The 12,691-nt window shown below is 38.9% G+C and overlaps 1 protein-coding gene and 1 long non-coding RNA gene across 2 annotated transcripts in view; both read left to right on the plus strand.

Annotated features, from left to right (window-relative positions):
- Positions 1-12,691, plus strand: part of LOC140370691 (uncharacterized) — a 592,343-nt gene that overhangs the window by 422,933 nt on the left and 156,719 nt on the right. The gene's annotated exons all lie outside the window — the stretch shown is intronic.
- Positions 1-12,691, plus strand: part of alk (ALK receptor tyrosine kinase) — a 424,897-nt gene that overhangs the window by 402,412 nt on the left and 9,794 nt on the right. The window contains exons 15-24 of the mRNA XM_072457605.1: positions 330-471; positions 1,637-1,804; positions 2,125-2,223; positions 4,762-4,917; positions 6,225-6,338; positions 8,265-8,451; positions 9,010-9,100; positions 9,257-9,321; positions 9,403-9,532; positions 9,612-9,709. Of these exons, the coding sequence (XP_072313706.1) occupies positions 330-471; positions 1,637-1,804; positions 2,125-2,223; positions 4,762-4,917; positions 6,225-6,338; positions 8,265-8,451; positions 9,010-9,100; positions 9,257-9,321; positions 9,403-9,532; positions 9,612-9,709 (1,250 nt within the window). The remainder of the gene's footprint in view (positions 1-329; positions 472-1,636; positions 1,805-2,124; positions 2,224-4,761; positions 4,918-6,224; positions 6,339-8,264; positions 8,452-9,009; positions 9,101-9,256; positions 9,322-9,402; positions 9,533-9,611; positions 9,710-12,691) is intronic.

Genomic DNA, 12,691 nt, shown 5'->3' on the forward strand with positions numbered 1-12,691 from the left:
CAAACAAAATGGCCTTATTTTCAGTTCACGTGTGACCTGAAACAACAATTTGTGATTCCATAAAGCTCTTTCCTCTTTGCACCACAATTCCCCTTTTCTCATAACAACCCTGGATAGAATAATGTTTGACGGAATTGTGTTTAAAGTCTACGAACTATTACGGCAGTGCACTTTCAACAAAATTGTAGAATTGTGTGGAATTAATTTTGTGTACGTTTGGTTTGGTGAAGACGTACGCACAACGAAATGATTTCAATTACAGTATAACGTGGCTTACAATGCGTTAGTGGATGTACAATTTGAAAATTGTTTCATTCTTTTGTGCCCAGGTGGAGAGAAACCAGTATGTGCCTCTCATTATTGCTGCTGGAGGAGGGGGTCGCGGCTACAGCAGCCTATCAGACACTCAGCTGGAGCAGATGGACTACGACCTGAGTCAACCCGGCCGCAATGGGAAATCACACGCAGCAGGTAAACGCAAAGCTTTGAAGTGTGCTCTGTGTACAGCCCCCCATTTAGAATTTGGAGTGTCATCTGAGTGCACTGTTTCTCTAGTTTCTAAGAGGAAAAAACATCCTTTAGACATGTAATGAAGCAACATTTTGTATTTATCCTTAATGGGTCTATAGCACTATTTTTCAGCATTATCAGGGAAACAACAAGCACATCTCTGTTGTTGTATGTTTTTATACAGTTTTTATACATAAAGCTATGGAGCTATATCTGTCAGCATTAAGAAATAATTTAAATTCCATTATAGTGAGAAGTATTTTGCCAGAGTTTAAACCAATGTGCTTACAGTGCATTTTAAGCATCAAAAAGTAAAATTATATCTTTGAAGATCTGTAACACAATCCCTGGACACAAATTAAGGTTTGTCTGGAAAGCATGCTTTTTTTGTTTTTTATTCTTAATGAATCAGCAAATAATTCAAACTGAGGTAAGGGGTGTGTTTTTTGTTGAATGTTTAGGCAAAAAAATAATTTAATCCAATTTGTAATTAGGCTGTAACATAATAAAATGTAGGGAAAAGTGAAGAGCTGTGAATACTTTCCGGATGCACTGTATGTATCGTAACAGAATTTGAGAGTAAATTTGGCTACTTTCTACTTAAATTTACATGCAAGAAATGTAATCTCCTTGAATATATTCACAATGATACCAAGATTATTAGGTTCATTGACAATGGTGATTATTTAGGTCATGATAACAATTGTAAGGACTGAAACAGAAACTTATCTATTCAATCTTTACTCCAAAAACGTAAACCTGAATCCAGCAGTTTATGTCAAGTTAGCTTTATTTTATCATTCAGGAAGTTTAGTTGGTCAAAAACTGAGGAATTGTAATGCGTTAGACCACGAGAATGATAAAAACTTAAGGATTTCACAGTTGTTTCGTCATGAATAATCGTTAAGTCTTTAAGTCTTCTCACAATAACCAAATACACAAGAATTTGATGTCGTACGTCTCATGAATAAATGTCTAAACACCAAACAATTCCAGAAGCTGAGACTGAACCGGTCGGTATCACACTGAGCTGCAGCCACCTCAAATCCCCCGTATAACCAGGTTCCCATCCTCCTCCTTGTGTTTCATAGCACTCATATCAAACGTGTGCTTCTTGTGCTGGCAGGTGGAGGAGGTGGCTGGAATGACACTGCTTCCATCAGTCAGGGGGGCCGGCCTCTGGTGCTGGGGGGTCAGGGGGGCCAGGCCTGTCAGAAGTTCTGGCAGACTCGCGGCGGCTTCGGGGGCGGCGGAGGCGGATGTGTTTCTGGAGGCGGCGGCGGGGGCTACAGAGGTAAAGACGGGACCAGTGCTTTGATAAGGTGTTTAATGCATACAGTTTCACAGGTCTGTGGGCTGTTTGATATCTTACATGACACACATAAGCATCAGGGATCAAGGAACAAGGAAGTCCGTCTCACTACATTCATTCTGTAGGCTTAGACATGACAGCTCGGTACCCTTGGGAAAGGAAGCTCAGGGTTCCGCTCAATAAAATACTCTTTATTACTTTCTTGAGCAGATCCACATGGAATAGCCCACCGTATAAGACAGATATTGAAAGAGTGTAAATTAACAAAGTCAGTATATGTTTTACATAATGCTTTGTTGTAGGAGGCAATACATCTCTGGATAATAATCCCAAACACGACGGAGATGATGGGACATCATTCCTTGGTCCAGAGGGAGAGCCGTTCCTTTATCCTCTGAAGGGTAAGTTCTCTGTGTGGTCACGTGAGCACAAAGCCGTTTCCATGGACATTGCATGTGTCGTTTTTAGTTTTTATTACAAATGTTGTATCATTAAAGCGTTCCAGCGGGTAATTTAAAAGGCTGTGTTCCAGGTTCGGTGGTAAGTAATATTTTTTTTCCAATCAAGGAGAGAAACATAATCCAGCTAAATACAAATATATTTTTCTACTTGATTTTTTTATAATATTAGAAGCTTGTTTGTTTAGTTGTTTATGTTCTATGCTGCCTAAGGTGCTAATAATAACCTTTTGAGCTGGAATCTTTCTTAATTTATTCATTTTTGGCAACCATCTGATAAAAAGGACCCAGCAATATCCGGGGCATGTGGAAATGTAAAACAAAAAGTCAAATAAACCGTTCCAGGTAGAATCGGGGTCAGTTTGTATTTCAATTTACCTCATAACAGAATTCTCATATTCAGTACCTAATCCTTATTCCTATAAATCCATAATATTAATTGATACTTTTTAAAGATGACTTACTTTTTAAAGATTGCTTAAAGGTCATCCAATTCCATATCATCTTGTGTCAAAATATATTTACATTTATTTTAATAGTTTATATTTAGTTGGCAATGTAAGTATATAATGTCATGTCTACATTGCCTTCATTTGATGCCATATAATCTTGTGTTAAGAGGAATAAAACTTTTACAAAACCAGTAGTTTTAAAGATCAGCTATAACCATTCCCTCCTTCCATTAAACGGCACAGTGTGGTACATCAGATCAAATCAAACCTGCAAGATAAGGCAGGCCGCGGTGCGCACTGAAAGACTGAAGAGAAAGAAAGAAATAATGCCATTGATGCCTATGGAGCCGACCTGTGAGGCTGAATACAGATTTCCACGAGCTCAAGTACCACAGAGCTAGAAGTGGACTTTTTCACAGCAGCTGGCCGTTGCTTTTTAACATGAAGACTTGTAAGAAACATGCATATTGAAGAAAATGACCTGTTCTAAAAAGAAATATCTGATATTTCTTGTTTTTTTTTTTGTTCTTTTTATTTCATATTAACTTGAATTATAAAACTGTCATCTCTATTTGAATATGTGAAAGTGGTTTGTACACTTAATGACCTGATAACACTGATACAGTTGAAATTAAAACAAAACAAAACAGTGATACATTTTGTCACTACCACAATTTTGTTCGGCTCTCCGTTTATAAAGCATTTGAAAAAGCGGTTAAAAGTCTAGTTTTCTATTGTTTGAAGAAAACATTATTATTATAGTCAATTGTTTACCTTTAAAAACAGATAATACCTGCTTATTTTAAATGCGTCGTGTGGATATAAAATCCTATTGTGGCTTGGTAAACAATGAGAACCGCTGTTCCTCCACAGCCAGAATCCATAGCATGTGTCAGTTAGTATGCAGTCAGCAGCGCTAGTCAACATATTTGTATTCAGCCTCTAACCCTGGCAGTGTTTCTGGGTTAGATTTATGTATTTAGACTTCCAACTGCTGATAAGAGCATGTGTACAGTGCAAATGAAAATGTGCAGCCTTTCTTCCCACTGTCGAACATTAAGGTCTAGATTGTCTATTCACGATGAACAGAAGCAAACGGCTGAATATATTAAGAAGACGCCCTCCAGTATCTACTGAAAACTGTGTCATAAACTATGATTTGTGAAATACTGTCTCATGATTCTGCTAGACCTTTTAAACCTTTTAACCTTTTGACAGTGACAAAAAGTGTTTTTCATTAATTATCTCAAAATGTGTCATATGTGTAAATTTCCAAAAGCTTTGGATTCAATCCTTCCAGTGCAAACTGTTGCTGTGTCCTTGGGCCAGATACTTCACCCACACTGTGAGCAGACGGCAGCGTCGTGAGTTCAGATCCAGCTCAGACAACTTGCTGCAAGTCTCATTTGATAACAAAGCCTACGGGCCAAAAAATATATTAAAATACATAAAGATCAATAGTAAAAAGCAATGCTGAACACATGCTATTATGCATTATAGTATAATATATTGTTAGCTGCTGTAAAAGTAACACTAGCTGTGGTCATGAAAAGAGTAAATGTATAGTAACAATGAAAGTAGCAAACATTCATTATGTAACATAATGTATGTCATTTCAAGTAGAAGTTCCACAAGCTGCTTGTCACCCTGGAGGTGATATTCCTTTGCCTCAAATGTATGGCATTCAACGTACAGTACCTATCTCCATAGAGACAAGCAGATGATGCCATGTCGCCACCCGGATTAGTTACGTGTCAGATCTGTGCCAAGGCAACATGTCTTTTTTTTGCCATACAAATGCCTGTAATTAACTTCAAGATGGATAAGTTTAATGCCATATTGTGGAACATTCTAATCAAAGCAATAACATCTCCTTGGTGACAAGTAGATGGCTAACACCAGAAAAGTGGGGCACCTGTGCCATTTGTATCTTCTACTTTGATTTTCCTTTTATCACTTTAAACTGCAGATGTTCAGTTTGTCTTTCACATCTTCCTGCCAATGAGAAAAGATCTGTTTTACCTTTCAGCCATGGAGGGCGACGGAGAGGTGATCATCACTCCAGTCCAGAACTGCAGTCACTGTGAGAGCGGAGACTGCCACGAGAGCCAGGAGGGCATCATCTGTTACTGTGACGACGCACTCATCCTGGCACCAGATAGGGTGTCTTGCATCAACTCCACAGGTAGTAGACTCAGACTCATGCACCTCAAATAATGGACCCACAAAGCTCAAATAGCCCGTCTCAAATTAATCAAAACAAAGTGGAAATGGTTTGTAAAATGTAATTTTACCTGTAATAGACCACGTCTGCCTGTGACCACGTAATGAACTCTCCTCCAAAAGTAATTAGCCCCGCAGGCTCTTTACTCTATTGAATCTTTATCTGAGGAAACATTTTTATTAGTGTCTTAATCAGTCATAATAATTATAAAACCGCAGGATAAGCCAAGTCGTTATTGAAAATGAACTACCCAGTGGCACAAATGTGAGATCTTTTTGCAGGTGTAAGTCATGTTGGGTAATTTGTGACTTATCTCTATTGTCGGATTAAGGGTTTGGCTTATCGGGTCAAAGATTTGTGGTAAGAGATTTACTGTGATGACATTACACGCTGCATTGTGTCTGCTGCTGCCTAATAGATTAAATGAGCCAATGCAACCGACTGTGCTGGATAAAATCGTGTGAACCTTGCATATTGGTGTAATTATTTCCAATAGATGCATACAATTATACTATTCCTCTGTCTCTGTCCAGACTGATTATTGTAGGGCTTTTTTCTTGAATAAATTACACACAATAAATTACATTAACATAATTTAATTGAACCACAATAGTTAAAAATGTTTACAAAATATATTAAAAATAATTAGTCCTTTTGAATAAGTGGGGCTACTTTCACACAATACATCAAAATTGGGACTAAAACCTGGAGGTAAACCTTGACTAAACCAGGTCAAGAACAAGTCCAAACCAGGTCAGGAGTAAACTGGGCTCAAACCAGGACAAGGTGAACTAATTCATTAGTATCTCAAACAATTGTCGATATTTCTTGAATGACTAAACGCACTTTTCAGACCTCTCAAAAACTTTTGCACAATAATTTATTTCTGGAATCGGTGGCAATGACATTTTAATTCTATCGTGCACAAGACAGGGGTATGATTATCTTCCTATAATATGTTAACAACCTGTCTTTATTTTCAGGTTGTAATTTCCAAATCTACTTCAGCTAAAGTCAACCAGTAGATAACACCAGGATGCTGGGTCACAAGGCCTATAATTGTCTGCAGACGCGCCGTTTTGTGTCGAGATCTCCCGTTGTGGCAGATAGAGAATTGACTTGCAACACCCATCGCAGCTACTAAGCTCTTCTATGTCATCATTCTCACATCATTAATTAAGTTGGGAATCAAAGTGGCAGTGAGAACGTAAATCTTCCTCGTGGGGAAAGATAACAACTGTGTGATGCTGTTTTGTCTTGTCGCACAGAGGTGTCCACACTGCGTCCTCAGCCCTCCCTCTCACACCTGGCTCTGGGTCTGTCTGTGGGAACGTCAGCGCTCATCGCCGCCCTGCTGCTGGCTGTGTCTGGAGTCATGATCAGTGAGTACACAGGGTACACAGGGTACACAGGGTACACAGGGTACATGGGTCAGATGTGCTACTCATGACACAAGTAACATTTCTTTGGTATTTAGTATGAAACTACCTTTTGGGGCTCAACTCTCTTCCAGTTTTAAAAAGTGCAGATGTTAACTTTGCAGTAACGGCAAATTCCGCTTTGATTAAAAGGGAAAAACACAGTAACTGCAGCTCAAAATTTTCAAGTTACTGCCTTTTTCTGTTGTTTCACTGAAAAGTTTCACGCAACTCACGGATACGGCAAAATGATTTTATGTCCAATTTTGAAATGTCTCACACAAGAGAGACCTGAAACTTTGACTCTGTACAAGTCAACACACTTCATAGTTTTGGCAGTAGAAAATCTCCCCAAATATGTTTACTTATGTATTTATATGGTAACACATAAATACACAAATAAGTTATTGTACCTCTAACATTCACAGAGGGACAGCATAGATAATGCGTTTTTATTTTGTAGTGTAGCATTGTCTATTTCTCAGACTTCACACCTGTAATGTGTCTCCGGAAAAATAATTGAAATTAATCTTTTTTAAACTTTGCAGTGATAATATCATTGACATTCACTTATAATTATGTGATAAGAGAAGGATTAAAACACCATTTGTTCCCAAATCAACCATCCAAACCTGCTCACTTTTCTAAATATAGTCACATTTTTAGCATGAGAATTCCACCTCTCTTCCAGGAGGAGAGCCTCGGGAGAAAATCTGCAAGGATCTTCTGACCTTTAATCCTGACACCCTTGGTTCTGTCACTAGATTAACATCTTTAAACTCGCAACACTGCAGTGACTCTCTGAACGCAATTGAACTTTGAAACATACACCAACAAAGTATTGCTAAAACTGCCTTGAATCTGTGCCTAGTTACTTGGCAATATGTTACATTTGCTCCTTTAATCCCATTTTGAACTCCTCCGCTGACTGGCTTCTGCTCTCAGACAGCACTTGTGAAATGACCATGAAACATGTGGCTAGTGCCTGCATTTGTCTGTCTAGACTCATTCGCATCTTTATAGCATTCGAAAGGCCATTGTCTGGTCTACACATATACGCCTATACTAGCTTAAGCCCAAGCACACCCACCAGCACATTACCAGCATCACTCCCAGGCCTATTCACACACCAGTAGAGCAGGCAGGTGCAGGAATCCCTCAGTGATGTATAAAAGCACTAATGATGGATGGTTGCTTAGCGGGCAGCTGACAGCACTCATGCATTAGACAGGGCTGGGTAAATAAATACACTCTACACACAGACCCAGAGGTCTACACACTAAGAATGTGCACTAAATTGAATTAATGTCTTCATAATGTAGGTCAGGACTTCTGTTGGAACAGCGTCTCGTGCCTGTCCAAGAGAAAAATAATCAATGGCCTGCTAAAGTAGAGGTTAAAGGTTCAGAGAAATTCATTTGGGCATAGTTTTGAGATTGTTTCTATACGTCCTTGATAAATAAATACCATGGACTGACTCACCATAAAGTGTAAAACTGATGTCGAAGTATTCTTGAAGCAGAGATAGACTAATACCATATGTAGTCAAGATTTTGCCACATGCAGCAGGTTCTGCCTTCTATTCTGTTAGATACACATTGTGTTTATTCAGCCCTTTATACGTTGTATCTAAAAGTAGGCAGAAAAAGTCAGAATGCTTTTGTGTATAATCTTTTCAACTCAATAAGAAGACGGACGACAATTGTGTTTAATTGATTCTGCCAAACTCTTGCAGTGTTTGCTGAATCTGAAGTTTTATTAAGACAAGTCAAACAAAGCAGTCAATAATTAGCAGACACAAAGTAATTTGTGTCATATTTCAGAGCGGTTGACTGTCTTTGTGTTGCAGATTACACAGTAAAAATGGGTTTGCTTTTCTCCCTCCTCCAGTGTACAGACGGAAGCACACAGAGCTGCAGTCCATCCAGCTGGAGCTGCAAAGTCCAGACTGTAAGCTGAGTAAGCTGCGCGCCTCCACCATCATGACCGACTACAACCCCAACTACTGCTTCGCCGGGAAGACCACCTCGGTCAATGACCTGAAGGAAGTGCCCCGCCGCAACATCTCCCTCACCAGGTCAGCGGCTGCAGTGTTTTGGAGTTCATGTGGGAAAATGTCAACTGGTATTTGCTCGATGTAATTGTCCATTCCCTATTTGATGGATCCAAGGGCTTTAGATGCATATGATTTATATAGAGAAGAATTCGATAATAACAATAATTCCTTAGATTTAGTGCCTGTCACGATATGTCACAATGCATTATTCATTCATCCCACACTTGGTTAGCATCTATGAATATGCATGATTTTATTGTCTATATGAACAAGGGCCTTACACTTTGTTATATAAACTCTACATATTCAAATGGTTCTGTTTATAAGTGAAAATAACTTGTCATGGCATAAAATAATGAATTCAAACAGTATCATATCAATGCATGATATGTTACCTGGGTTAAAATTTCGTAAAAACACATTATCCTGTTGCCCATTAACTATTATATTTAATGCAGCATTCTTGTTGGACTCCCTAACCAATGCATTTTGAAGTCTTGGTGTTTGGTGTGATTCTATTGCTCAAAAGCCTAAATAATGGATAAGGTGCTTAATACTGCATGTGTTTTGTTCCTCCAGAGGTTTGGGTCACGGTGCATTCGGTGAAGTGTACGAAGGCCTTGCTGTGGGGATTCCAGGTGAACCCAGTCCACTCCAAGTTGCAGTTAAAGTGAGTCCTTTTAAATAGAGCCATAATGTGAATCTAAAAAAGCCTCATTGAGCCGGTGGAGATAAATGATTATGGTTGAACACATGCTCTTTAATACTTTGCAGTTAAACTTTGCGGCTGAAACAGTGCATCATCTTTTTGTCTCATTTACAATAGACCCTTCCGGAGGTGTGCTCGGAGCAAGATGAATTGGACTTCCTCATGGAGGCCTTAATCATCAGGTGAGGCAAAGTATAAAACCGTGTCTCTAATTAAGTGCCAACAAAGCAATTCTTCATCCCGTGTTATTCCTGTACCCGCAGTAAGTTCAGTCACCAGAACATAGTGTGCTGTATCGGCGTGAGCCTGCAGGCCATGCCCAGGTTCATCCTGCTGGAGCTCATGACCGGAGGGGACCTCAAGTCGTTCCTGAGAGAGGCGCGGCCCAGACTGGTAAGACATTCTGCTTCTATTAACTATGCAATATAACTTACGTATTTCCAGACCGTAACCGATATGCATATGCAATCAGGAGCATCCATCAAGCCTCACTATGGTGGATCTCCTCAACGTGGCACGAGATATTGCCAAGGGCTGCCAGTATTTGGAAGAAAACCAATTTATACACAGGTGAGTGCCCCCAAAGTATTAAAAAAATGCTGTGCACATCAATGTTGGCATGAGACATTTAGTTATAGCTTTTGGCACAGACCTATAATTGACCATTTTACCAAATCCAATCAGCAAACCGTTTTAAATTGTGTAGTAAATGAAATGAAAAGGAAATACAAGCGACTTTTTAACATGCACAGCCCTTATGTTGTGCTCAGATAGATGCTATTGACAATAGAGTAAATACACGGAATACAGTTTAGGGCTATTGTCGCTGTATTATAAAAAGTATTCCCTGTACTGTATTTACTTTGCAAATGTACCATCTATCCAAGCATAGCCGTGCATGCTTTTTGCTCTGCACAAAGTGGCGAAGAGGACAAGTGATGAGTTAAGCTTCACAGCTGCCAGATGGGCGAGCGGCTTGTGTTTTTACGGTCCGTATCCATGGCATGAGTCAACAAATAGCCCACTCTATGCACGTTCACTTCTTCAATCCAAAAAGGAAATAAGAGTTGTAAAATAACCCTAAAATTAAAATTATAATGAAAAAAATATTAAACGTAACAACAGTAAAAAAAAAAAAATGCTCACATAAACATATGCCTGTTTTAATAGTCATGTTTAAGTGCTAAGGGTTTTTAATATGAAACTAACATCCTGCATGTATAACCCAAATATCTTACTTGGCAAATGCATCAAATTAGTTGCAAAATATACTCCAATTAACAGTTTTTTTTTTTTGCCAAACTCTTTTGTTGTTGCTTTTTTGAAACTTCAGTCATTTGAAAAAAGTTACCTGCTCTTTTAGCACCTTATTCAATATTTAAATGCTACATATCAAATGTTATATGTAAAGAACAGAAGTACCGTATTTTCCGGACTAAGTCATATAAGTTTTTCATAGTTTTGGCCGGGGTGCAACTTATACTTATATTTCTACTTATATACTTATACTTATACTTATACTCCGGAGCGACTTGTATATGATATTATATGTTATTTTTACACTTGCAACCGCATTTCATACTCCAGGGCGACTTATCTATGTTTTTTTTCTTCTCTATTCTCAATTCTATAAAGTTCTGAGACTGAGACTAAAGAAATCATATTATTATATTACTTTTCAAACATGTCAGCACTTTACTTCTTTTTCTGACTGGTGATAAATTGGCCTCATCAATCTACCCAATGCCTAGCCCACTTTTTGTCCAATCCCGCTTCTTTATATATCTTCTTTATATATGGCCTGCCTTCTCAATCTCAAACCTACATTAGAATTCACCCTCGCACCGTCCTTGCGTCTAATTTCAATTTTTATGACGTTGTGTTTACCCCTGCTTGAGCTGGGAGCAGGTGAATAGAGAGGGAATTGAAGCCACTTGCGATGAGCTGCTGTTTTTGGAGGATTACAGTTAAAAGATTCACTGTGGTTCGTTCAGGCAGGTTAATCTACTGGGTTAATGCTTCCTGAGAGAAACATACACCTCTTTTTATTGTCAGTAGACGACTGTGCTTTACGATAACCTTAGTGTTAACAATAGAGACTGGAGCCTTCAGTGCACGCTGCCGAGCAGAGTCAGCTGTTGAAATAGTGTCATAACACAGGTGGGTTTGTAATTGTCTCAATGAAACGGGCCTTTAAGCCGCAGTTAGAATTCAAACTAAATAGGATCGAGAGAAAGATGCGAGTTAACGCAGAACTGCTAACAGCCTGCAGCGCTATCATTGTGCAGCGTCCTTCCCCACAGCTGCTGTGCCCTTGTCTATAGTGAATAATTAGCCTGGGTTGTCACAGGCAGTTTAACAATACCAGCCATATTTACATGTAGCACCAAAATGTGGCATAGTGGTTCTGATCCTGCCTCTTCACCAGTCGGCTGTAGGTTTGATCTAGACAAAGATGCATATTAATGAGACTAAGAGACTGAATAACTGTCTGAAAGTATGTTTTTATAACGTCTTGCCTTACCAGCCACATCTGGTTAGGGTCACAGGCCAAGTGATAATTAAACCCTAATGTCCAGCCATCGTTGATTTTGTCTCCCTGTAGAACACGCTACTTTATTACACTGTCCAACTATACTATAGTGAACCCCTAAATCACCAGAAAACTTACCAGTGCAACCCTTTGTTAGTTTTCTGGTGGAGGGTCTGCCGCCTGCTTGTCTCTGGAGTTGTAATTCCTTTGCCTAGTTTGTTCTTAGATGGACGACTTGTCTGTCTTCATGGAAACAAGCAGGTGACACCATTAAGTCAAGTTATTGATCAGATCTGTGGAGAAGAAGGAAGTAAAAACAAACAAATCGAACAAAACCAGAGAGTGAAAGGCAAGAAAAATATTTATCTGTTCCCATTCTTCATCGTTATAACACAATTCCCCATTCATTTATGATATATCCAGTTTAAGCATTGTTACAAGCATCGTTATAGATTAACAATAACAATTAAGCAATAACATGGCGACAAGCAGGTGGTGTACCTTCATCGGAAAATGCACATTATTACACCTTTTAGGCCCAAAGTTGCAGGAAGGACAATCAAATGAAAATTGCCCCCCAAAGAATATTAGTAAGTAAACACTGTCCATCTTTGTGTGAAGATTAAAAAAAGGTTTGTCTTTATCCTTGTATGAATTTCAATACATCGTTTTTTAGAACTGTTCAAAACTGGCCCGTGTGTCAACTGAATTTTTCATAAATCATGCTATGAGATAACTACCCCCGACAATGTTGTTATTATTCAATGCATAATATCACAAGCGGGCAGTTGCTAATCATTTCTGGCACAGTAAAGTGGGGCAGCAGAGTTAAGAACTGTGCCTTTTTCGAAAGCCCTCACTTTCAATCAGACCAACTATAACTTCATCCTCATTGTGTCATTTCATATACAAGTTCACCCCGGTACTGAGGTACACCGGAAAAACCCATTATTCCTTAGGTTTCCAGGTGCTGAAATCAGACTTGGCATTGTCTAATAGTATCATACAATGTCTTGCTT

Source organism: Eucyclogobius newberryi, unplaced genomic scaffold (genome assembly GCF_026437365.1).
Source record: "Eucyclogobius newberryi isolate DKJ021-1_F unplaced genomic scaffold, fEucNew1.0.hap1 SCAF_21, whole genome shotgun sequence".
NCBI classification, from domain to species: Eukaryota; Metazoa; Chordata; class Actinopteri; order Gobiiformes; family Gobiidae; genus Eucyclogobius; species Eucyclogobius newberryi.